Genomic DNA, 24,410 nt, shown 5'->3' with positions numbered 1-24,410 from the left:
TTTTAAATTGTATGCTCAAAGTTGTCATTGTAACGTACATTGAAAGCATATTTTAAAAGTACACATTTTAATATCGACACTGTAATATTAAGTTTGAGTGCATTTTAAGTTACATTTGAATCTAATTATGAAGTGAAGTTATATACGCTTGTACTTCAGGTAATTCTTTTGGAAAGTGTTCAATAGTATAACTACAAAAATGCACTTAAACCCTATTATGCAATTTTGTGCTGTGTGTAAAGTACACAGATAGCAATTATTGCAGTTGTTATGTAATGTTTAATAAGTTTTGAAAAAGAAATATGATACAATACATCTTACACACAAAACCACATTGAACAAAACACTAAATGTTCACTTCAAAAGTACAGGTGCACAAAAATGTGTGTTCTGCTGAAAAGCAAGTGGTTTAAAGCTGGTGCAGTGCTACATTATGATCTAACAAATAGCATAACCCACATTGCAACAGAAAAGTTAATACTGGCCAAATGCAAAAGAAATAAACTTAACACATTACAATTGTCTCAAGTGTTCAAAAAAGAACATTTCATTAGTATTGTTTAATGGATCAAAGCAGGGCTACTGCAAACAAGACCAATTGGTGAGTGCACATATTTAAAAGTCGCTGACAGCACTTCATGCATATAGGAGTGATATGTGGAGGTTGTTTGGCCTTGATGTCTGTAAAGTAGTAGCTCCCCAAGAATTTTAGTCTTGGGGAGTTTTTGGTTCAGTACTGATATCAGAATTCCCATAGACTTTGAATGCACCACACCTGCACAGCAGTTAGTCACGGCTCCTCCCTGCTCAGAGCTAGCGTGCTTTTCTTTTAAGGCCTTGGTCTGCATGGAGAGAGGTAACTTTCAAAACATTCCCATTTGGTTTTGAAATCTTAAGATATCTGTATAAAACGCGATTTTGATTATTATATTTGTATTGTAGAAACAGGAGATGTAATCGGTTGAGCAGGAAGATTTGCTGTATTATTGTGTTGAAGAATATCCTGGTGAGTTCACATGAACCTGTGAATGAAATATATATATTTTTTGAGATGTAAAACCAGTCAGGATATAATGTTTTGTAATATATGTAATTTTACTAGCTCTTTTGATTTATTGAATGCATTAGCACAGTGAGAAGGAGGCTAACACACCCCCCATGTGCTCTTCTAAAAAAGAAAATGCACTTTCAAGCTAGCTACATCTTGTGTGATGTTGCTGTAAAACCCCCACAAGGGGTTAACGTAAAATTAACCCTTCATAGGTGTCCTGGATTGTTTTTTCCAGATACAAGTATTGACTACTGACCATAATGATTTCTTAGACAGTGAACCACATGTAAATTGATAATTTTACTTTATATTTTTGTCTGTATAAATGTGGTAAAAACCAATTTATATTATGGTGATTACATGATTTATTTTCCAATTGAAGTAATTGCTCTGCACATTTGTGTGCAGGCTGTTTTTTTTTTTACATAGTTGCAGAATCTGCTGTTACAGCTGAGCAGTTCATTGTATGGACTGGACTAGACTCCACCAGAGATGTTGATGCAGGATGTTCCCAATTTGAATGCCATCCGGTTCCCTGGAGGGTGGTAGGAAAAACAAGGAAACTTAAGGATTTTTCTTCCCTTTCTTTCTGCGGATTCATAATTTTTTTCTTTTCTGAGATCTCTGACAATTTTTGTTGTTACTTTGTTTAATTTTTTTGATCAGATCTGATAAAACCACTTGATGCATCAGATTTATTTAAATTCAACTGAAATGGACAATTTTTTTTTCTGGTGCACTTATGGACCCTGGTATATCATACTGATACAATTTGTCAGACTTTTCTGATGTACTGCTCAAAAATACTATGAATTTACAGTATCTCTCTGTTTGGTTAACAGACGCTGTTCTTCTGGAGTTTCCGTAGACAAGTGTCTCTGATGTGCGCACGGCCATCAGACGAAAATGTAACAATGAGCAGTTCAGCCAAAAAAAGGAAAATAATGTGTGGTGGGCGTGTTTTTGTATGGTGGGAGGGTTTAGGGGTGCAATAATAAGGAATGTTGTTTTTCATTGTTCAGTATTCCTCTGCGTTCTTTAAAGTTTATTTGTAATGTTTAGGTCTGCTGCCTGAAATTGACATATTTCTACAAAGTGTACTAAAGTACCAATATTTGAAAATGTGTTGTAAGTTTTATAATGAAAATGGTTAACGTCGATATGTAAATGTTTATACATTCTGAGATAGTACAAGTTATATTATTTGTAATGTACTATAATTTGGACATGTTTCAAATACATTAAAGTATATTTTTTCATCTGCACGGAAGTATATCCACAAGTCTTTCAGCATTTAGTATACTGTTAATACATTTGCAAGAATGTGCAAGGTAGAAAGTAGTATAGCAATGTAATGATAAAGTATATTTACTATTAACTGCAAAGTATGCTTTTTTAGTAATTGGAATAAGCCAACAGTATAATTAAGCATATTATTACCACAGTAAGAGTATATTAAAAGTATAAAGCTTATATATTTTTAAGACACTAACAAATCATTTTTAATGTAGTTATAATACAACCATAGTGCACTTTAATTTGACTAATTAAGCATATATTAGTACATATAAACTCATATACTTAAAGTATACAAAATATACTTTAAGTTGTTCCACTTTAGCACATCAAAGTACACTAAATACACTTCAAGTTGAGCTTGTCCACAATTTAATTACAATTAAAATATATTTAGTACAAAATTAGTTGTTCCAAAATAGCATCCTTCAAGTTAACTAATCATAAACACACTTAAAGTATAGTAATGATTAGTGTGCCTTCAAGTACACAAAAGTATGCTAAATTTTAGTACACTTAGCACATTTATTTTTCAGCAGGGTACTCACTTGCCTTGGATTAATTCCAGTCAAACACCCAAAACAGGAATATCCTTCTTGTTGAAATTCATCTTCCTATGCGTACCTTTTAATGTGGACTCTCTTATTATCCTTGACAACCAATGAACCTCATTTTATCTCTGATCTTCATGGAAAAGGTCTTACCTTTGTGCAGCAGTTCTCAGTCTTCCTCACCTGCCTTCCTACTCCCCAGCATGATGTTTCTTTGTGAGTATCATCTCTCGGATCTCACACACTTCTCCTGGACATCTGGGTACAGTCGGTAAAGCCAACTTACATCTTACCTCCGCTTCATCTCGCAATTAAGGAAATCAATCAGCCATCAGTTGTCATCAACCAACTGCTTCCTGATCAGTCTGATTTCTCCCCTCAGACCAACCAGAAAGTTCAATTGACTTAATGGAGTCCTTAGCTTGCAGAATCCTACATGCAGAATCTTGTGATTCTGCATGTAGGTAAAAAATCTGCAAATCAGCATTGCATTCTCACCGTGCTGTCTGCTTCTTCAATGGGTTTGTTGAAGAACGTGTATGATGGCATCTTCATCTCCAATAAGCAAACTATAGGGTCATGCTTCTTATTGCTTTCTCAGGTGGACCAACATGAGGCCCCTATAGGATATTCATAATGTGGGATATCAGGGCAACAGGTTTATGGTCATTGAGGGGTGTTAGCAAAGCTTTCCTTGGTAGCAGAACAATGCAGGAGGTCTTCTACAACGCAAAACTGTCTACTGGGTCTGGCTAGTATTGATAAGGCTGTACAATTAAATAGAGCTGCTTTGCATAGTAATGCAAAAGCAAATTAGGGAGCTTGACTTAGATGCAGTAGAACATAATTAAACTAATTTTTTAAAAACGGTAGCAAGAAATATCATCTCATTTGTCAAATAAGGTTCTTGTAGTATTTTGGTTAAAATACATTTTCCTTTATGTGTACTGGAAAGGATTCCAATTTTCACATTGCTATATACTCTTTAATGAACAACTCTACAAGAAAAAAAAATTAATCATCAGATAGTTATGCCCCACATTATCATTGTTAACCCTGGCATGTAAATACTTAAAAATGCTTTTCATTTTATTAACATTTTCCTATTGATTTGCAGCAATGTTGGCATTTTAGGAGTCTGTTACCAGCCAAAGTCCCGAATGAAAACACTCCCCTTTGGGGAGAGCTGAAAATTAAAGTACTGAAAATAAGGCTTGACAAAATGTAAAATACCAGTAGAATCATGCAAAGGATTTAATTTTATTTAATGCCAATAGTGAATTTTTCAGCTGATTAATGAGATGTGTTAACACATATTTCAAGTCCAGCTGTGTCTAACAAATAATAAAAGATGCATTATTATTTCAAAATGCTGTAAATAATTTATTTTCTATTTATAACAAGCTATGCCAATATTTTTAAATCGGAATCTCCCAGATGAAGACTGATTTAAAGTCAACTGTGTCTAAAGTTGTATTCAATTTAAACCTTGCATTTTAGTGTTTTCAAAGCATTAGAGTATTGCTGCTTATGGAAAAGAAAGAAGTTATAATTCCCACTGGAATCACACACAGCAGTGTGGAAAAGTGTGTTTTAGTTTGGATGCAGGCTTCTTTATTTTGTATGAGATTTATGTAGGTAGAGTGAGATGGAGGGAGCAAGAAAAAAAGCGCCACTCATGAGAAAAGTGAGAGTTGGCTACTCTATTCATGTGTCTGGGTGTTAAATATAACGACAGTATACCTTTCCAAAAGAAACTGGGACAACTTGATACTTAGTAATTTATTTGGAATTGTTCGCATGTTAATTTCTAGTGTCTAGTAATGTTATTATAATAAAGAAAGAGATTTAACAAATATAAAACAGATACTACTCTTGTATATAATGCAATTTTGAGTTAACAAAACCTCTTGCCCACTTTTATTGAAATAACCACAATGATTCATTCTTTTAGCCATCTACTAATCTCTAATATCCAACAAAAGAAAGTTTAACACATTCCTCACTTTGAGCTATCAGATGTTTTTGGGCCACCTTTCATGTACATATACTGTAGTAGGTGCAGGGCTAGAGGGGAGCCAAGGGGTTGCCATGGCCACCCTTAGCCAATCATTGGCCACCCCTACCAGGCGATGCACTGTGGGCATCGCCTGGTAGGGTAGCATTCCCTGTCCCTATAAAAATCTTCTGACCTTGTTAGTGATTTACTGTACAGCCCACATTACCATCCGCATGGTAATGGAACCTGATTTCATGGGCTTTGGTTCAAAACTTTATTTTATTTTTTTTTTTTTATAAACCGGTTATTTGTCAAAAGAAAATATTCCAGCTAGCATATAATCATTGATTTCTTGTCTAACTAACTAACTGATAGACTATCAGGTTTTCTTAGGAATTTTCTTTTTGACATTAACAGGAGCCTGCCAAATGATGACATTTTAGGGTGAATTACCCTTGATAGCCAGACCTGGGAAGGTTGGCAGCTGTTTTGAATTGTTAATTATTTTCTGTACATTAAAATGGCTAATTTCATGTTTTTTTAATCCTCTTGAAATCCCTTACTAGTCTTCTTTCTAAAGGTTCTTAGTGATTGTAATGATCTAGAAATGGTGACTCTCTACCATCAACACTGCAGCACACCAAATTTAGTACCTGAGATTTATACAGGCCCTTCAAAATGTTAAGAAACAATCTAGCCAAATCTGCTGATGTTCTTTATGTAATATTAGACTTTTAATGTAATTTCTTCAGTTTTTAATGTTTGTAAGTTAAACTGTATATATTCTGTATTTTTCAAATCCATGTCAATTATTCATATATCCAAATATATATGTAAACACATAGACTTTCATAGATGGCCCAACAACCTTTACCTGACTATACTACATATAGCAAATATGTACTTTATCAAGTGTAATCATCTAAAACCACTGCAATATCACAGATGAATGAAAAGTTGTCTTTTCTTTTTAACTGAGATCATGTTAGTCCACTCTGTAGAGTTCATGTGTTTTAAGACAGCCCCTTGGGAGTGATGGACAGATTGTTAAGTACATCTGTAATGTCTGCACTATAGGGTTATATATAGGTGTACGGCGCAAGTGCTTCACACATACACATTCCCAACCACCCACACACACAATCAAGAAAACAGGGCAGTGCATTGCTGTGTAGCGATTTTGCAGAGGTTGTGTCTTTGTTGTTTGTAATCACTACCTGTCCATTGAGCTCCAGTCATAAACAACATCCTTTGTGGTTGGAACCGGACAGAATGCTGCATTCAAGGTTTCTTTGTGATTTCCCACATGTGTTTGAGTCTGTTCTATTTTCAGTGGAGCAAACCCATATGAAAGCTGCGTGTGCCTCTCCATCCCGTCTATTTCAGACGGTGACTGTAAAGATGGCAAACACTGGTCATATTTCGAGGGTTTGAGGGGATGAAACCAAACTAAGTAGTTGAACCCCTTCTCCTCCAAAAGAAAACTCAAAGATACAAACTCTTGTGGAAACTACTTGGATGTCTATTCTTGTGTGTGTTAGATTTAATTAAAAATAGTTATTAAATCTAACTTTGATTTGAAATATAAATGTTTTGACATTGAATTTTGGGATTCTTGGTTGGTGGGAGAACAGATCTCAGTGGCTTGCAGGGACAGCTCTCTGTAGGATTCACTGGCACTATAGCATCAGTGTCTTGTCTTCAGGCGGAAGCAGTTTTGTTTTTGAACAGCATGTGCTTGTGTGTGTTTCTGATGGATGTTTGTGCATAATAGCTTCAGGCTTCTCTTGACTCCACAGCTTGTGTGCCTAATAACTCAAAAACATATTCAGAGTAGTATTTTTTTATTTGACAAAATTTCCTGTTAGTTTTAGTTGAGATTTTTACAGAAACAAGAAACACATTGCTGTTTTCAATTTTTTTTTTACGTATTTTAACATGACTGACATAGTGCAGCTACTATTTGTAAATGGGAGAAATGTCATAATAGCTTCTATTGTAAAAAATAAAAACTTGTTAGTGTGGCATCTATGTACTGAGCTTCTGTCACTCTATTATCCTAGGTAAAATTCATTGCAATCAATTGCCTTCAGAAGTTACATAAGGACAGTTTGTATTTAATTTTTTCAGTAAACTAAAGCTGCTCAATAAAGGCCACCGAGGTTCGTTAGAGAAAATCATAGATCAAACAGCCTCATAAAGACCAAGGAGCAGGCAGGTTTTGGATAAAGTTATGGAGACATATAAGACGGGGTTAGTTTATTAAATTAAATTGTCAGCTTGAAATGTTCTACAGACCTCTTCTTAATTCATTATCAACTTTAAACCTGCCATGACGCTGTTGTATATCTAAACTTATAGGCTGGGCAAGAAATACATCAATCAGGGAGGCAACAAAGGGACCTAATAATAATTCTGTCGGAGCTTCAGAAAGCTACAGTTCCTTTGGAACAATATTTCTAACTATAAGTCATCAACACCTTAAATCTGCGTATGGGATGAAAAAGTAATTGTTGGAAGAAAGCAATTGGAAAGTAGCCTTAACAAATTTCTCGAAGCCCAGCAAGGAAAATAATTAAAATGCAGGAGAAGCTGCTCTGATCAAAACAAAACTGAAACTTCACTTTTTTCCTTTTTCTCAGTGATGGTAAAAAAAACTTTACACTGCACATTATACTGAGCATCACCATTGTGGAACATAGTGCTGATAGGTTTATACTGTGGATGCTTTTCATCAGATGTCCCCAGATAGCCTGGTCGATGGGAAATGGATGAAATAACTTCGCACTTGTAGTGATCACCGCTCAAAAAAATATCCAGAGCACCAGTGGATTGTAGGGGGAGTGTTTGCCTAGTGGTTAAAGCAGTTTGCTTGTGTTCTGAGAAGGTTGCAAGTACCCGGTTCAATCCCCACAGCCTCCTTAAATCCTTAAACCCTGATTGCTCCCTGGGCACCACAAAATGGCTGCCCACTGCTCCCCAAGGGGATGGGTCAAAACCTAGAGAATGAATTGTGGGACAATAAAGGGATTTACATTCTTTTTTTTTAAATCATCAGGTCAAAGTATTTTAAATGGTCCTGCTGAAATCCAGATCTGAATCCCAGTGTCCAAAAATTGTGGATCTGTCATCAAGCTTCTAAAAGGGCCATTTAAAGATCCAGACTTATCAAACTTGACTTTTTTTCATACAAAATATTATAAATAAATATTAAAGGTGGTTCTACAAAACTATTGACTCCGGTGGGTTTAATGCAAGTTATTGCCATTCTGTCTATTTTAAATTCACAAAGAAATCAGGTATATTTTGAAATTTAATCATGAAAAAATGTGGAAAACTTCAGGAAAGATTGTAAAAAAATATTTTACGTCACCTTAAATTTATGATGGCATTTAGCACACGGTGGCATCTTAAGTTCATCCTAAATTTCCTCTCAAGATGTCGTGATGGCACACTCCTCTCTGCACACTGCCATCAGTGGGACATTGAATCTGTTCAGCAGGTCATTACACCCTGCTGTTGCTAATGGTGTTGCTTGCTGGTGTATAACTACTTAGGTGCCTACTCCTGAGTTAATCAATCCTGGACAGGGGAAATGACAAATACATAAACCCACGCGTATTCACTCTAATTTGAGTTTCTTCTATGAGGTGGTTGAGTCATACTATGCATAGCTTTGGTACCTTGTAAATCTAAGGGCATGCAGGGAGGAAAGAGCATCTTTTTTCACCCCGTTCCCCTGCTGCTGGATGACTCAGCCAAATGGGTTCTCCCCCTCTCTTCTACTGAAGTTGGCTGTTTCTTTAAAAATAAAAAGGGCTTTTCCTAAAAGGCAATCTATCTGCAAGGTTGAGGCGATCAGGAAGCCCGCAACAGACTGAATATCGAGGAAGGAGGGAGAAAAATTGACAATTTAAGTGATGAATACACACCCACTCCCTTGATTTTACTTTCTAATTTGGCAGAGCTCGTTTCCTCCCTACTGTCTTTGACTAAACTGTAAATACTCCAGCTTTCATTCCCCCCCAGAAGCTTCCTGCTTTCCCTTCTGCCTCATTCCATAACTTTATGTCCTCCTCCGCTTCCACCTCTCTCTTCCTCCTCTTCAGTGCTCTGAGTTCCTCTCAAATGTCAGCATGGCACGAGTGGGTGGCAACAAGCCCCTTCTAAGGTTTTTACTGCAGTGAGGGATCAGCTCAAATGAAAGAAAAAGAAAGCAAGTGAAATAGGGTTGTGTTTGGATTTGTAGAGGACACCTGGCCTGGTCAGAGATATGTGGCACTAACAGATGCCACTTTTTTTTATTCTGTGGCATATTATGATTGCTTTTGTAGATGCATGTTGACATATCCACAACATGTATGGTTTCTACACACATCTGAATCTACAAATCTATACACAGTAAAATGCAAAGTAAATATGTATGCATTTTTACATTTCTCTGGCATCTTGCACCTGCCAAATCTCTCTTCCACACATAATGAGAGCCACTGTGCTATGAGTCAGAGGGGAGCAGCTGGATTGAAGGCTCCAGCAACAGCAGTGGTGAGCTGTCACCATCTGGAAAAGTACATGTCTCTGCTCCCTCAGCCTGCACCATAAATCACTTCTCAACAACTGGATGTTGATGAATCAACATGTTTCTCTATGGGAACTGGTTTCTGTAAGTGGAGGGTAATCGAATAGCCCAAAAGCAAGGTGCTTTTGTGAACTGTAACCCACTGCAGTCACGTCCCACACAGTCTGTCATTTCCCTCCTGAGTGGTCAGTCCGGTGCTAAGATCAGAGGAGCTTTGATCAAGCTTTGACAGCTGTCTCGTCTAATAACCTATTCCACTTGTATGTGCAATAAAGAGCTGCACCTGTGCTGTGGACGCAGATGGCTGAAAGGCCAAAGGAAATATTTATACAGATAGTTCATATCTATTGGCGCTGTTGAGCTTTACTGTTTCTCAAGTTGTTTCCTTTTAGTTTGAAGTATAATGCCTTACAAAAGTACTCATTGTCCTTAAACTTCCAAGTTAGGTAATAATTCATAGTTGGATGATTGAAAGATTGTAGCACCTACAAAGACATTGCTTTCCACTTGTGCTGACAGGCTGGCAAGAATGATATTAATCAGTGTAACAGCCAAGAAGCTAATGGGAAAAACTAAAAGAGAGCACAAAGTGAATATATATATATATATATATATATATATATATATATATATATATATATATCCTGCATGTTCCATCCAAGGTTTTGCCTTTTTTGCTGCAACTTTTCATTATTGTCATGATGTACAGGGTATGATAATTTTTTGCATACTACTGAAAAACATTAAAGTGATAATTTAAGGAGAGGTTTATTGTTTATAGGAAGGAATTTATAAAGTTTGTGAAGCTCAGGCCATTTTTATGTAAATCTCTCAATTGTAAAGTGGAATTTGATAAAAGCCTGCTGATTTACACAGATCTGATACATGATTTTTAGGCTGCAACTGGGTCAAAAATTAATATTCAGATCCTGCATATTTCCATTTGGAAAGAAACCCCTCAAGAAACGAGTTCCCTGAAAACTTTGCAGGAGATGAGAATGTGACACCAAAATCCCATTAATTCTGTCAACTCACCTGGGAAGCATCCAAGTAAACATTCTAGGTATACTAGAGAACTTGGGAACACCATTATTTCAGATTATTTCTCAAGGTATTTTTCCCCTGTTTCTTTAAGTTTTGAGCTGCTCTATATTTGTTTAAAACACCTATTTGCAACTCAACACCTGCCTATATCCAGATCCTAAAAACTACACTCATAACATTTTCTATCTTAAACTAAAAATATGTCATGTGAATTGTTTTATAGAAATTTAAGGACATATTTTTAAACATCTTGCGCTTAAATTGACCTTTCAAGAGTCACATAATTGGTTAAGAAGTGGTTCTGTTGCAAAAGAGGGAAATAGCTAAATGGAAAAAATCCCTGCTGAGAAAGGCTGACGACCTGTGATGCTTTATTAAAGTCAAGTCAATATGCAAAGTAAAGGGGAAAATTTAGCAGTTCAGTGTTATCAAACTAAGCAGCAAATATGCATTTAAGGGCTTTTTTAACGCCTTCATCAGGTGAGCCTTAAATAAAAAAATAATGCCAAAAATAATGTTATCACCGATATCTAAAATATTCTGCAGCCAAAGTATTTTCTCTCCTTTCATATTTTCTTTCTGTTTCAAAGACTGTGAACATGATTATGATGACAAAATGTTGGCAGTATCATTGCAACAGTTTCTTTTCAAATTGGATCCCATCTTATTGGTAGTTACTAACAGCTGCCAACCTGTCTGTTTTGTTTTGTCGACAGGATCAACACAGATATAACAAACAATAATTCTGCAGGCCACACTTAGCTGAGCTCTCTTGGATAAGTCACATACATGTCAACTTCCTGTGGCCAGGCCCAATAAACACATGAGAGGGAAGGAACAGAGACAAACCATGAAAAAGATATACATTGGCAAAACTGCCTTAAAAGTCCCCCGAAATGGCGGCAAACACCCAAAAAAGAGGTAAGAGTAAATATGTCAAGCCATCTCTCCATCCGTACTTGTTTTTATGTGTTGTCCGATCATCCGCCCACGAGGTGTCTCCTCTGATTGTTCAGTGGTGTTAAAGCAGCCTCATCCCGCCTTTCCAGGCCCAGAAGTCATGCTGCCTCGTCATCTCTTCTCACCAGAACGAAAACACTCATTATGTGTGACTCAGAGGAGGTCACTAATGGAGGGATTTTTTTTTTTTCGTCCCTGAAGCTTCTTCGCGTAAAGTCACCCTGTACCTAACAACAAACACCTGTATTCCCCAGCTAAAGCCTACCGATCAGATCGAGGCAGGAGGTGAGGTGGTGGGCACTGTTGGATAATGTGCCTCTCAAATGTCATTCAGTCAGCTGAGACTTCTCTGAATCATTCAGCATGCAGGTCGTATTTCACTCATTGTCAAGTCTGCAAAGGCAGCAGCTTTCCATGTAACACACACTATTTCTAATTAAATCAAAAGTTAGCATTTATTATTTCACTCTAAATACATCCAAAGTCAAATTTTTACAAATGTTTATATGAAGAACCAATAAAAATAAAAACTGAGACTTTATACATCTTTGCAGAGACTAAATTATCATTATTTTTTGTGTCATTTCAATCACAGGCAATTGGGTAAACATAATGCACAGAATGTTCACATTTTGCATAAACTTTTGTTATTATCTAAAGTGTGCTATGATGAACAATTAAAGTAGGACTCCATCTAAAGCTCACATGCAGTTCCTGTCTCATAACAATACATGTGCAAACTTGGTAGAACATGCAAAGTAGATCTACTAAAAGGGTTCACTAAGGATTATTCCTGTAAAATGAGTAAAACAATGAGTGCAATTCATTTAGCTTGTTTACCTTCATGAATATGCAAAATAATCTGCAGATTATCAGAAAATGCAAAATACTAGGATAAGAATATGCAAATGCAATTATTTAGCACCTAGATTTGAATAATTAAACAGAAAACGGATTGGAGCTACTGTTTTTGCATCTATATTTAGCACATTTGAAAAGCAAGAGAAAATTAGCACATGTTATGAACAAATATATGCAATCATTTTGAAGACATATACCTTATGGACACCTTCAAACACTGCATTTTCTTATGCCTGGATAATTTCATCACACCATAGGATATTCTCCTTGGCGACAGCCAGCAGCACATGCAAAATCCTGATTTAAATAAGGCAGATTACACTACGTTTGCACCTGTTATCACTTGCATATGCATTCTTAGTGGATCATTTGTAACAAGCTCATTAATTGCAAATGCTGTGTTTTGTTTACAAATCTGTGCTATTTAGGATCTTAGTAGATAAGACCCATAGCAATGTCTGTCTATCATAGTTACTCTGATTGAGTAATTTGACTGATTGACTTTATTGATCTCACTGTTACTGGCCATGCCTTAGATACTCCAGCCTTAGATGATTTCACAGAAAGATCACTGGTAGCAGATAACGTCTACCTCTGTACGTATGGTTAGAAATTACCAACTTTTATTACAGTGATAATTTGAGGCTGATGTTCAAAAATGGCTAAACTCGACTTTCATCTTGGTCACTCTCAGAAAAAAACATTATCTTGGCCTATGGGACAAGCTTTTTAAATGAAAATACTGAAAGGCTAATCAAAGATACAAACAGCTTATTTTTTACGAGAGCACCACTTTATAATGTTCAAATCCTCTCTTTATTATCCCATAAAATCCACTACTTCAACAACTATACGAGTCTGTGACTTCCTGTAGCATGATTATCATGTGAAAACAAGATCTGTATAACATTTATGGTGCTTATATAGTTTGATTTTCCTGCAGTTACGCCCTGCGATGTTTCCTATGAGAGTAGAAACTTAGAAAGCCACTTGCAAACCTTAGATAAAAACAGGAACATATGCAGTAACAGAGAACCTGATACATTTAGGCAAAGCAAATTAAGTTCTACATGAAGTCTAGACTGACCCTGTCCACTTTTTATCCAATTGATTGCAGAAACATTATCCTGCTTGCTAATGAGATGGAAACAGGGTGATGCCTCCTCTGACCTGAAAAAATAAATGAACAAACCCCTCCCAGTTGTGTTTTCTCTTTTCTTTTTTCAGTACTTTCTAGCTCATCGCCTACCTTTTGTATCTTGTTAAAAAGAGAGAAATGGAGGAAAATGGAGAAAGTGAAAAGAGCAAAGTGACCACATTTCCATTCATTTCCAGCTATGTCATCTGGCTGCAGATAGAGTCATTACCTTTCTTCCTCCATCTGTCTGTCAATACAAGGTCCATTAAGCTGAGCAGTGAGCACTCAGATCCATCACGGCAACAGACATTTCTTCTTTTGCCTCTCACACTTGCCCTTTTATTAGATTGAAATTCAGGTAATGCATATGCTCCAAAAGTAGTCATTATTGTGTTGTCTTGCAAAATTACATGTTGAGAATGTTGCTGTTTTGTAAATCTGAGCCTTCGGAGTCTATACAAATAATCTATTAGAGCTCATTGACTCATTTCTCATTAAACATTACGCCTCTGCTATTTCGACCATTCTCACTAGTGATTGCTCCTCTGCAATGTGCTACCTTGTGGTCTCTCATCTAAAGAATTACAAACCTCTACATCTATTCTAAAAGACACAATTTCGGGATCATGTTTTTCTGCTTCTCTCTCATCCCCTTTATGTCACCATCAATGCTGCATGGACATTGAAAGAAAATGTAGACCCTTATAAGTCAATTTAGCAAAGGATAGACTCAGGTTGCTAGCTTGTTTCCGTCACCATATGCTCTAAACGTATGTGCTGTCTTTTTGTGTGTAGCTCATTGCTGGAGCAAAAAGAGGACCTGCGGAAGAGACTTTCCTACACGACGCACAAGCTGGAGCTGCTGCAGGGAGAGTTTGACTCCACCAGGCAGTACCTGGAGACGGAGCTGCGTCGAGCACAGGAAGAGTTGGACAAGTTCACAGATAAGCTTCGAAGGTGACCTCACACAGCACCAATTACCACATCCTTAAAAACTAAGCTTACTCTGGATAGTAGGGAAAAAAACATAACACTTGGATTAATATTATTGATCAAGAGGTTTTACTTCCTGTCCATGAAATCTATGTTCATTTTAGCTGTTTTTTTTATTTTATTTTATCATCTCAAAAACAAGAAATAACTCTTAGATGAATATTGGTGGTATGATGCTTCACATAAATCAATGACATTTACAAAGAATTGAAACCATCTATATATGTTTCTGACTTTAACTAAAAGATCAAATAATTTCCAAATGATTTAAACAATGGAAGTCAAACCTGCAGATCATACGTCAAACAAAACTGTTCTATAATGTTCAACCTTTAACCCCGGTATTTATACCATACAGTATATGAAAATAGATAATATGAAATATATATACTATGAAAATACAACAAATTGAAAGTCAGCATTTTAATTCATTGTGAAATCATTAATCTTGGTGTGCTCTTTTTGAGAGCACTTACCACTTTACTCATCTTCTTTAATGTGCCTATTTAAAACGTTGTTTCCTGTAGAGAATGTGTTCTTCACATGACTGCTTGAGCAAAATTGATGTTGGATAAAGCTTAGTAAAGTATGAATACATACTGTTACATCTGTAGTTATTACAAAATAAATAAATGGGTGCAAACCAGCTTGATTTCATCACTGTATTGCAATGTTTATTTTAGCAGATTGGGAAAATACTTATATATTAATGCTTGAATGTTAAGATTTTATTGGATTTTATTGAATACATTGAAAGACTTATCCACGAATCACAACAAATACGAAATGAATGAAATACCAGGGCTAGAATTAATCTTAGAGTCATTATCTACAGTAAAGCATTGCAATAAAATATAGGTGCAAACCAAGAAATCTTGGCTGAATTATACAGCTTCTTACCTTTTTTAAATTCTTGGACTTACTTAAAAGCCAGATTCACACCAGAAAGTTTAAAATTATGCCAAGAGAAGTGCTTAATCATCCAACCTAATGTTTTAAATCATAGATATATGTTATATTATTTATCATTTATATCATAGCTATCAAGATATCAAGCTATTCAGTGTTACACAGCTGTTGTTGTTTTGTTTCTTTAAGTATTTTTTAAGAGATACTTAAGGTGTTTTGCAGTTTTGTGAGATGCTGTGAGTAGGACAAATAAAAAAGGAATCAACCTTTTAGATTTGACTTGCAATGTGTTTAGCCTGGAGATAAGTCTTTTTGGAAACCTCTCTGGCTTCTATACTTGTAGATTCAGCAAGCATGTACACAAGCTATTACCTACTGGGAAGCAATGATTCTTTATTTTTTTTATTTTGTCTTGTTGTTTAGAATACAAAGCAGCTACTCGGCACTGCAGAGGATCAATCAAGATCTAGAGGAAAAGATCCAAAGAGATGTAAGTGTCTGAAGTTGCATGTGTATGTGTTGGTTTGAGGCTTTTATGCAAATGTTCATACTTGTCAAAGCAGAGGGAGTTGCACAAGAGGCAAGCCATGCTGCATGGAGAACACTTTGACGTCCAGATTGAAAATGAATCCCACTGCTGTTTGTGCCACTGACATTAATTATGGCTTATTACAATTGGCTGTCCTCCTTCTACTGGCAGAGGGATAGCAAACCCATTGTTTCCCAGAAGAGAGCACCTCACTCCATTTGTCAGATGCTGCTTTTTCCCTTGGAAAGATAGAATTAAAAAGGGTGCCCCAAAAGACTGTAACCATCAGGTGTCGGAGATGGTGAATAGAGAGTTGAAAATGCTCATTGAATGGGTTTGTTATGCCACAAGATAATAGTCATTACATTTGCCAAAGAGAGAGCTTCAGGTACACACACACACCCAACCCCACACACACCCACACTTAATATTCATTCTGCCATTATAGTGAGGACCTTGTGTTGATTCGCATTGACTGCCATTGATTTCTATGCCCTAACCCTAAAACTAACCCTAAACCTAACCATTACTAATGCATACCTCACCCTAACCTTAACTCAATTGACGCCGCTTAGCCTTAAACCTAACCATTAGCAAAATATCATGTGAGGACCGGCGAAATGTCCTCATTTTGCAACAACTTTTCCTCAATCTGATGGTGAAAATGGAAAAATGGTCCTCACTCTGAGAGCTAGAGAGGTACAACCCCTTTTTTTTGGTTTCATACTAAGGAAAGTTTTCACATTGGCTGCTTTTCTGGATTCAACCCACGTATATTCTCCTTAAGGGTTAGAGAGAGGTGCTGAGTAAGTCTCTCTGCAATCGTAAAACTTGTTTACTCCAGAGGTGCCACACACCTATCTGACCCCTGGGCCCCCGCACAACTACAGAGAATGTAATCACAAGACAGATAAGCAGGAGTGTCTAGGTTATTTTCCTCTCACTAAAATTTAGAGAAAATCTTTGGTTTACAAATTTCTTTCTATCAAAATTATTTTGTCAAAATACAAACTGTGGTTTAAATGAAATTCATACCTCACATACACAGTTTTTTTAATTTTATTTTTCTAACTCAGGTTAGAACCATTTGGTTCTCATGCTTCAAGTAACCCATTTAGGCCCTTCACAATAAGTTAATCAAATATTTGACTACAAAAGTAAAACAGTTGACAGGTGTTCAAAATTATAAATACATTTAAAAATATTGCTTATTTTCATTTGAGAATATAGTTTCTGAAACAGAAAGGCGTTAAAGTACTAAGCTTAAATTTTGTGCCTCATTTTTCGTCAGTGCTGTAAACCTGACTAATCACTTTAAATTTACATGAATACAGATGTGGGGGAAAAAAACACCAGGTGTTCACAAGGCAGCAAGTTGGTTTGTTAAGATATTCCCCTCATTTTTAATTAACGTCTGGAAGTACTTAGATTTATATTTCACTTCAGTAAATATTGTAAGTTCCTCTTTCAAGGACTAAGATTAATTTTGAAATTTTTCATCAGTTCCCAAGATAAATGTTTTATTTGTTTTTGTTTTTTTATCCTCCTGTCCTATTTCAAGACAGAACAGCAATATTTGTAATGAGCTTAAATTACATAAAGTTAATATCGCCTAGTCAATAAGGGACTTCTGAAGACAATTTCTTGCACCATTTTTTGTATAGCATAACAATTTAACAGTGTTTATTTTGAAAAAGGGGCTCAATATAAATCCAACCCTGCAGTTCTTACCTTTCCTACTTGTAAAATATTTGTAAAACCAACCATGTTGTGTTTTTCTTTCTTAACAGTCATGCACAACTTTGTGTTCTGCATGATGTTTAGATATTAGATTTAATTCCAAAAAAAGAACATTTTAATTTGTAGTTCTAATGTGTTTCAATGTGGAACTTTTTCAAGGGTTTTAACCTTTTTCAGAGCACTTGTGTAAGCGGCAAGATGACAAGATGGGCATAATGGGAGTTTATTTTAGTCAATGACCTCAGAGGGTTACAAAATGCAAAATTCAAAAGATTATTTCCTCAGAGACAAGAAAGTTTACTGAAATCTTGGTCCAGGAAAAATGTGCAGCTAATGGCCAAATGCACTCAGCTGTAGAATTTGTTGCTGCTAGTTGAGTTGCAAAGTGCTTTTCTTCTTGAATTCCACTCTGTGTCTTTATTTAAATCACTTGTGGATTATGTTATATAAATAGATTAGCCTTCATTTAATACAGGAATAATAGCAGGAATTTAAAAAAGAATCTTTTAATCTGTGCCCATTAAACTGCTTTTTCTTTTGTTTTGTTTTTTTCTTTCTAAACAGGGTGCTAGAATCCAGTTTTGATGGGATTATTCCTTGTTTTTGACCATTAAATATAATTCTAGAACCGTGGCTGAAAGATCGTGTCCTCCCAGGCTGTCTATCTAAATAACGTGTGTCTTAAAAAGTGTTACACTGTCAGCATATTGGTGGCTTGCTTGCTGCTATAGCATTTTTGCCCGAGGCACCTTCATGCAGTCACATATGTCCTCATTAGAAAGCAACATCTACACTGCCAGTCCCTGTGCTGCAATCAAGATAGAAGTAAAGACATTTTTGTTCCTCCAAATGTACATGAATAAGTTTTTTCTGAGCCTGAAAAAATTTATTTAATCTTAAAAAATTTGAAAGCTTGTTTCAAAACATTTATATATCTGTGTTGTGAAGTCGCAGCACCATGAAGATGAAAAACGAGCCCTGAGCAGAGAAATCATCGTCCTTAACAACCACCTGATGGAGGCGAAGCTAACAATTGAGAAGCTGCAAGAGGACAATGTGAGTTATGCTGGTTTTAGTTTTCTCTTTTTAGAATCAACCACATTGTTATTGATTCTCTTTTGTTTTACAAGAGAACCAAAGGCTGCATTCTGATACAGTTTTTACATCAAGCTACTTTGCCTTTTTGAAATCTGGGCAATTTTTCCTACACTCTGAGGAATACCGTTTGAATTTTCTATGGACTAAAAAAAAAGTTAGTTTAAGAAACATTAGATGTAATGTGATTGTTGCTGTGATAATAGATCTGTAAAGCGGTTGACTGATTAGAATTGATTAGTGGGGGAACGGTCTATAGCCTTCTCCACGTTTATCTGGCCTACTTTTGACCTAAAATAAATTCATGGGTTAATGAAATGTTACAATTTTTTAAAGAAATCTGTGAAATTTGACTTGAGTGCACTTGCTTAACAATGAGAAATAATGAAAACACTTTTATGTTAATTCAAATTTATTCTTTTTTTTTTCTCCATGTTTTACTTATACAGTTCATGAATTTTAGTCTGTTATTTCATGTATTGCTGGGAAAGAAATCGTACCTACAGTCTAGTAGTCTAGTACAGTAAGTTTGGAATTTGATTTTAAAATTTTGTGGGTCTAAATAAATTCAGAGTAGGATTGTGGAAAAATAGCATTTGTGATTATACTGCTGTATGAAAGGTGAAATCATTGAAAAGTTTTCTACCCATTTTTACGAGATGTGCTGGTGAATAAAAAAAAATATCTTTGTGCAAAATCCAAACAAATTCTTAGGCCAATTCTGTTTCATATATTTTATTCTATTTTAAATAATACGATTTATAAGGTTAAAAGCAACCAATTATTTCCTGACATGCAGACATTTTAAGAGTCGGCAATAGCAATTTTTTTTTTTTTTATGTGTGAGCAAACTAGATGGAAATTGTATATGAGCAGCAAAACTAGCATTTTGCCAGTTAGGCTTTACCAAAAGGAAAACTATAATATCAGGTTATTCAATTATTAAAAAATTAAATCTACCATCTACAAAAAAGTCTTTAACCATTAAACAATAGTCTAAAACTCTAAAATACCTTTAGAATTCACCGATTAGTATTATTTGAACCAAAACAGACCCTCTTCTTTTTTTTTTTTTTCTTGAGATGCAAAATGTTTTTGTAATTATTTAGTCAGATACAAGAGGAGTACACAAAAAGAGAGCAAGATGTACCATACATCTGTGGGATTTTAGATGGATTTGAAGGTTCTGTGTACAATAGAAATGCTTAGAAAACCTAACTTATCTAAGTTTATATTATTACACCATGATCCTTCTCATTACAATGTATCAAAGTAACTGATCAGATTAATTGAATTCTTTTTTCTTTTTTTTTTGTAATATTTGGCATGTTCAGCGTTTTGTTTTTTTGTTTTTTCTTAGTTAAGAGCACATTACTGTAAACTGCATGTAATGGGAAATTATTTCAGCTAATGTATTTAGATTTTTAAGCAAACATTGCAAGTTTTAGAAGGACAGAAGTAAGTCTTCATCACATTCACTTCTGTCTGTTATCTCTTTTTGGTTTTGTACATGTGCTTCCTCCACAGGAGCTGTACAGAAAAGACTGTAGCTTGGCTGTTCAGCTGCTGCAGTGCAACAAGTCTCTGTACAGAGATCAGCTCTCTGAGGTGAGACCTCCACCTACTCTCACAGGCTTCAAACCTGGAGCTTTTCTTGAACCACATAGCCTTTACCCTCTCTGAAGTCCTATTTTTAACTGCTCAGCTTTAAAAAAAAATTACAAGTGTAAATATATATATATATATATATATATATATATATATATATATATATATATATATATATATATATATATATATATATATATATATATATATATATATATATACACATATATATATATATATGAGAAAAAAAAGACATTTCATCTCAAGCTGCATTGAACGACTGAAGGGTTTTTAGAGTACTACTGGACTGAAATTTAGGCAAAAAAGAAATTGCTGTCTGGAGTGTAATGAGAGGGCCGTTTTGCCCTGAGAGAGCCAGAAAAGATAAGAGAGTTGGCAGAAAGACATGAACAGGAAGTTGCTGCAACAGCAGCTGAGGCGCTGTAAGAGAATTAGAGCTGAAGGTTATTTGGCTGAATAACCTTCACCTCTGAGAGATGAAAGAAACAAATTCTGAAATTATTAAAAAGCTCAGAGGCATACTAAAGGTACAGAGATTACTTCACACTCTCTTATAATTTAAATGAGTTTTGTTTAGCTGCAAGAAACATAGTTCAAAATTGAATAATCTACTCCAGTAAATGCTTAAAATTAGACCAAAGCCAAGCAGTTGTATACTTCTAGCAGTTAAACATGAATAAATAAAAAAAATCATAACAGATCCATGAGTTGTTACTGTTGCTTTAAATATCACAAAATAATAGCAAAGAAATTAAGAAGAAATTATTTTTAGACTGAAAAGAAAACAAAGTGTAGTGTAGTTTTAAATGCAGTAGTTTAATTGTAGTTGCAATATGTTATAAAAGAGCAATATATTTTCTGTATAATTATAAGCTTTATCATTAATTCATTATTGCTGATTCTGCCCTGGGATGATTTAACAGGTTCACCTATTGTAGTTTGGGAAACAATGTGGTGAAAATGCAATGTATTAAACTAAACTGTAAAGATGATTAATTACATGCTCACTGGAGGGGTACACTTTCAAATGACCAAAGCAAAGATAAATTCTGCACTAGTTTTTTTCTGTAATGCAACATTTTGAGAAACCCACACCATCCTTTACAGTAGACAACTCACCAAGAGTGTTTTGTTATAGCTTGCTTTTTAAAGCCGTCTTTTCTAAATACTTAAAGGCAGGATTACGGCTTTCTTCCATCTCCATATGTTTTGTGAAAGGACTGATGTGGTGATGGGCCAGACATTAGCCTTTTTCTGTTCCTGGATTTATATATATATATATATATATATATATATATATATATATATATATATATATATATATATATATATATATATATATATATATATATATATATATATATATATATATATATATATATATATATATATATATATATTTTTTTTTTTTTTTTTTTTAGATAACCAAAATGGGAAGTGCAGGTTGTAGGTTTTCAGTGCAAAATCCTTAATTGTTCTATCCTGACTGTTAAGCTTTCATCAACAGAGAAGCAGCCTCAAGATAAAGCCTCTTTCTATGCAGGTTTAGTTTCATTAGCATTCCATACCGTTTAAAAACGCATACAAAGTCTCTAACTAGGATGTGTGATGTCAACCGAGATGATAGTTATTCTGATTTTGGCTTTAGACTTGTATCCGTTTTCAGACCCCTTTTTGTTCCTTCAGCACTCCATCTCTGAAAAGAACCTCCTAAAAACCCACTTAAAAACACACTTCTGCAACCACGCACATCAAATGTCGCTTGTGTCTGGTCACAAACCATGGTATGGTATGCTTCTGCAACGTCGGTCTGGAATTTCTAGGGACACACAGCAGTTTCCCTCCAAAGCACCAGGGGGAGCCTATTTCAGAACTCGCAAGAACTTCTGCGGATGGTCACGAGAACTTCTGTTTATTTTCCAAAACATGTCTGAACCATCGTACAAGTGGTTGTACTTCTGAAACTCCTCTGGCTGTCTGTGTGGTCGTCCTTCACCGCAAGCGACATTTGATGTGTGCAATTGCAGAAGTATAATCTGCCCTTTAGCCGGCTCTATTCTTTTTCACTTTATCTCCTCCTTTTGAGCTACACTGAAAAAGGCTTTCTTTTCCGGTTAGGTTTGTCAGGGTCCCTTTTGGCCATTGATACTCCAGTTTACACAAAATAGTGAACAAAATGCTTAAAAAAAAAAAAATAAAAAAAAAAAGCTGCAGCAACAAACAAGCATAGCAGTATTTTTTCATGCTTCGGCGTAATGGCGGACCGCTAGCCAAACAGCATATGAGTTACGCTTGGAGCCTACATAGATAACATACTGTATAAGGGGCACGTACGGAAAATGCTTGATTGATAAAGAAGTAGCCAATCCACTTTCGACAGTAGGCGAAGTGGATTGGATTTTACTTTTTGGGGGGGAACCATGAGTGCAAGAATGCCAGCAATCCATTAAGTAACTTTAGATTAATCTGGACACTTAATTCCACTTACTTTTACTTCAAATTAGAGCCATCATCCACACTAATGGTAGTAAACAAATTTCTGGACCCCAGTTTAATGCTGAAACTCAACTAGGAAGACAGAAAGTCACAGATCACTAACCAGAATATCCTTGACTCTATCAATTTTAGTAAATAAATAAATCATATAAAGATATATTTACATTTGAGATTCTTCAGGATGCCAAACATTTGATTATGGGGATTTTGTTAAAGAAAAATGTCCCTTTTTGGGGGATTTATGAAGTGTATTTTTCTTCTATGTTTGTTTGTAGATTCTCAAGGTTTTTTTTCAAGGCTTTATAATGTAACTTGAAATCAGACTTTTGGTCTGATATCAATGTGGCAAGGGAAAAAAAATTGCAAATAATTTAAATCACCTCCCTTTTATGTAAAGTCCAGGAACTTTTGCTGGGCTCCTATCAGCAGGGGGGATATTCATTGCGAGGTGTGAGGCAATGTGAAGGACAGTTGAGGTAAAAACTAACTGTGTGCTGCAAAATGTGGCTGGGGAGAACACTGCAGCATCATCATACAGTTCTGCTGCTGCTTGTGAAAAGAGTGCATGTAGGTATTGATGAGCTCGACCAGCTTGGCTCAGCTTTCTGCCGCATCAGCTGAGAGCCTCATGCCTTTCCCTATATGTCACAGGAAAAGCTGGCAGATGTCCACAAGGTTAAAGTATATGCTGTAATGCGGCTGCATAAAAATATCAATGCAAAATCCATTTTGGTTGCGCAAGATTCATAAAATATCAACCCGTACATTTTACACATAAACTACAAGCTGCACACAGGAGAAGGCTTTTCATAAAAAGAGGAGCAGTTAAGCTACAGCAGCTCTCAGCCAAACAATAAGGGGGTCAGAGGCTGTGCGTGCTTTCTCTGGATGTCCACCGGTCTGCTAGTTCTGTGGGTGGAAGCTAATTGAAAGAATATTGATGAATGCTGGAGCTGCATTTTTGAGAAGTGCTGCCGCTCTTCAGCACCCATTGAAGTGTTTTCACTGCTTGTTTGGCTGCAAAAACAAGCAAAGACAAGGTGTGAAAGGCCTGGGTTTGCTACATCAAAAGCTTTAAGGCATCTTGTTTTAAACAAGCAAGCAGGAAAAAAATGTGTTGACAGAAATGAATCTCCATTTTGCTTAGTTTCAATCAAACTGTTCTGATAAACTATCCTCATGTTTTACCAAATCACCTGTCTTCACCTATTTTTTTAAATGCAGTTATAATTAGCTTCTGTCTTTTAGCCATCTATGAAAAACTGACTAGATTGCTGTTGATGATATGGTGCAGATAACATATTACTTGTTGCTATAGTGAACTACGCATAGATGATGGAAGCTTTCATTCTAAGAAATGCTCAAATTAGAACAATGGCTTTCTGTTCAGAGAGATGCAACTGTATTTTTTTTCAGCAGAACAGTATATTCTCATCTTCTTGCAAGCTAAGAGAAGATGACACTTTCTATTCATAGACACAATTGTTGCAAACAATGGCTGTTTAAATGCCTAAGTAAAAAAAAAAAGAGATACACTGAA

At 35.6% G+C, this 24,410-nt stretch overlaps 1 protein-coding gene and 1 long non-coding RNA gene across 4 annotated transcripts in view; both read left to right on the top strand.

Moving 5' to 3' along the window:
* The window catches only part of si:dkey-174m14.3 (uncharacterized protein LOC563117 homolog), a 47,649-nt gene that overhangs the window by 18,658 nt on the left and 4,581 nt on the right, over positions 1-24,410 (top strand). For 2 of the 3 annotated variants that reach the window (XM_038267655.1, XM_038267657.1), the window contains exons 3-6: positions 14,275-14,436; positions 15,805-15,871; positions 18,599-18,706; positions 20,273-20,353. In XM_038267655.1, coding sequence (XP_038123583.1) covers positions 14,275-14,436; positions 15,805-15,871; positions 18,599-18,706; positions 20,273-20,353 — 418 coding nt within the window. The remainder of the gene's footprint in view (positions 1-14,274; positions 14,437-15,804; positions 15,872-18,598; positions 18,707-20,272; positions 20,354-24,410) is intronic. The other variant, XM_038267656.1, reaches the window with a different exon arrangement.
* LOC119771576 lies at positions 52-1,987 on the top strand. The gene is made up of 4 exons (XR_005279161.1): positions 52-856; positions 943-1,006; positions 1,460-1,596; positions 1,894-1,987. It is a non-coding gene; the product is annotated as an uncharacterized LOC119771576 (long non-coding RNA).

The sequence above is a fragment of the Cyprinodon tularosa genome, unplaced genomic scaffold (genome assembly GCF_016077235.1).
Source record: "Cyprinodon tularosa strain WSP-4 unplaced genomic scaffold, ASM1607723v1 ctg68, whole genome shotgun sequence".
Classification (NCBI taxonomy): domain Eukaryota; kingdom Metazoa; phylum Chordata; class Actinopteri; order Cyprinodontiformes; family Cyprinodontidae; genus Cyprinodon; species Cyprinodon tularosa.
This window is presented reverse-complemented; position numbering and strand designations above follow the sequence as displayed.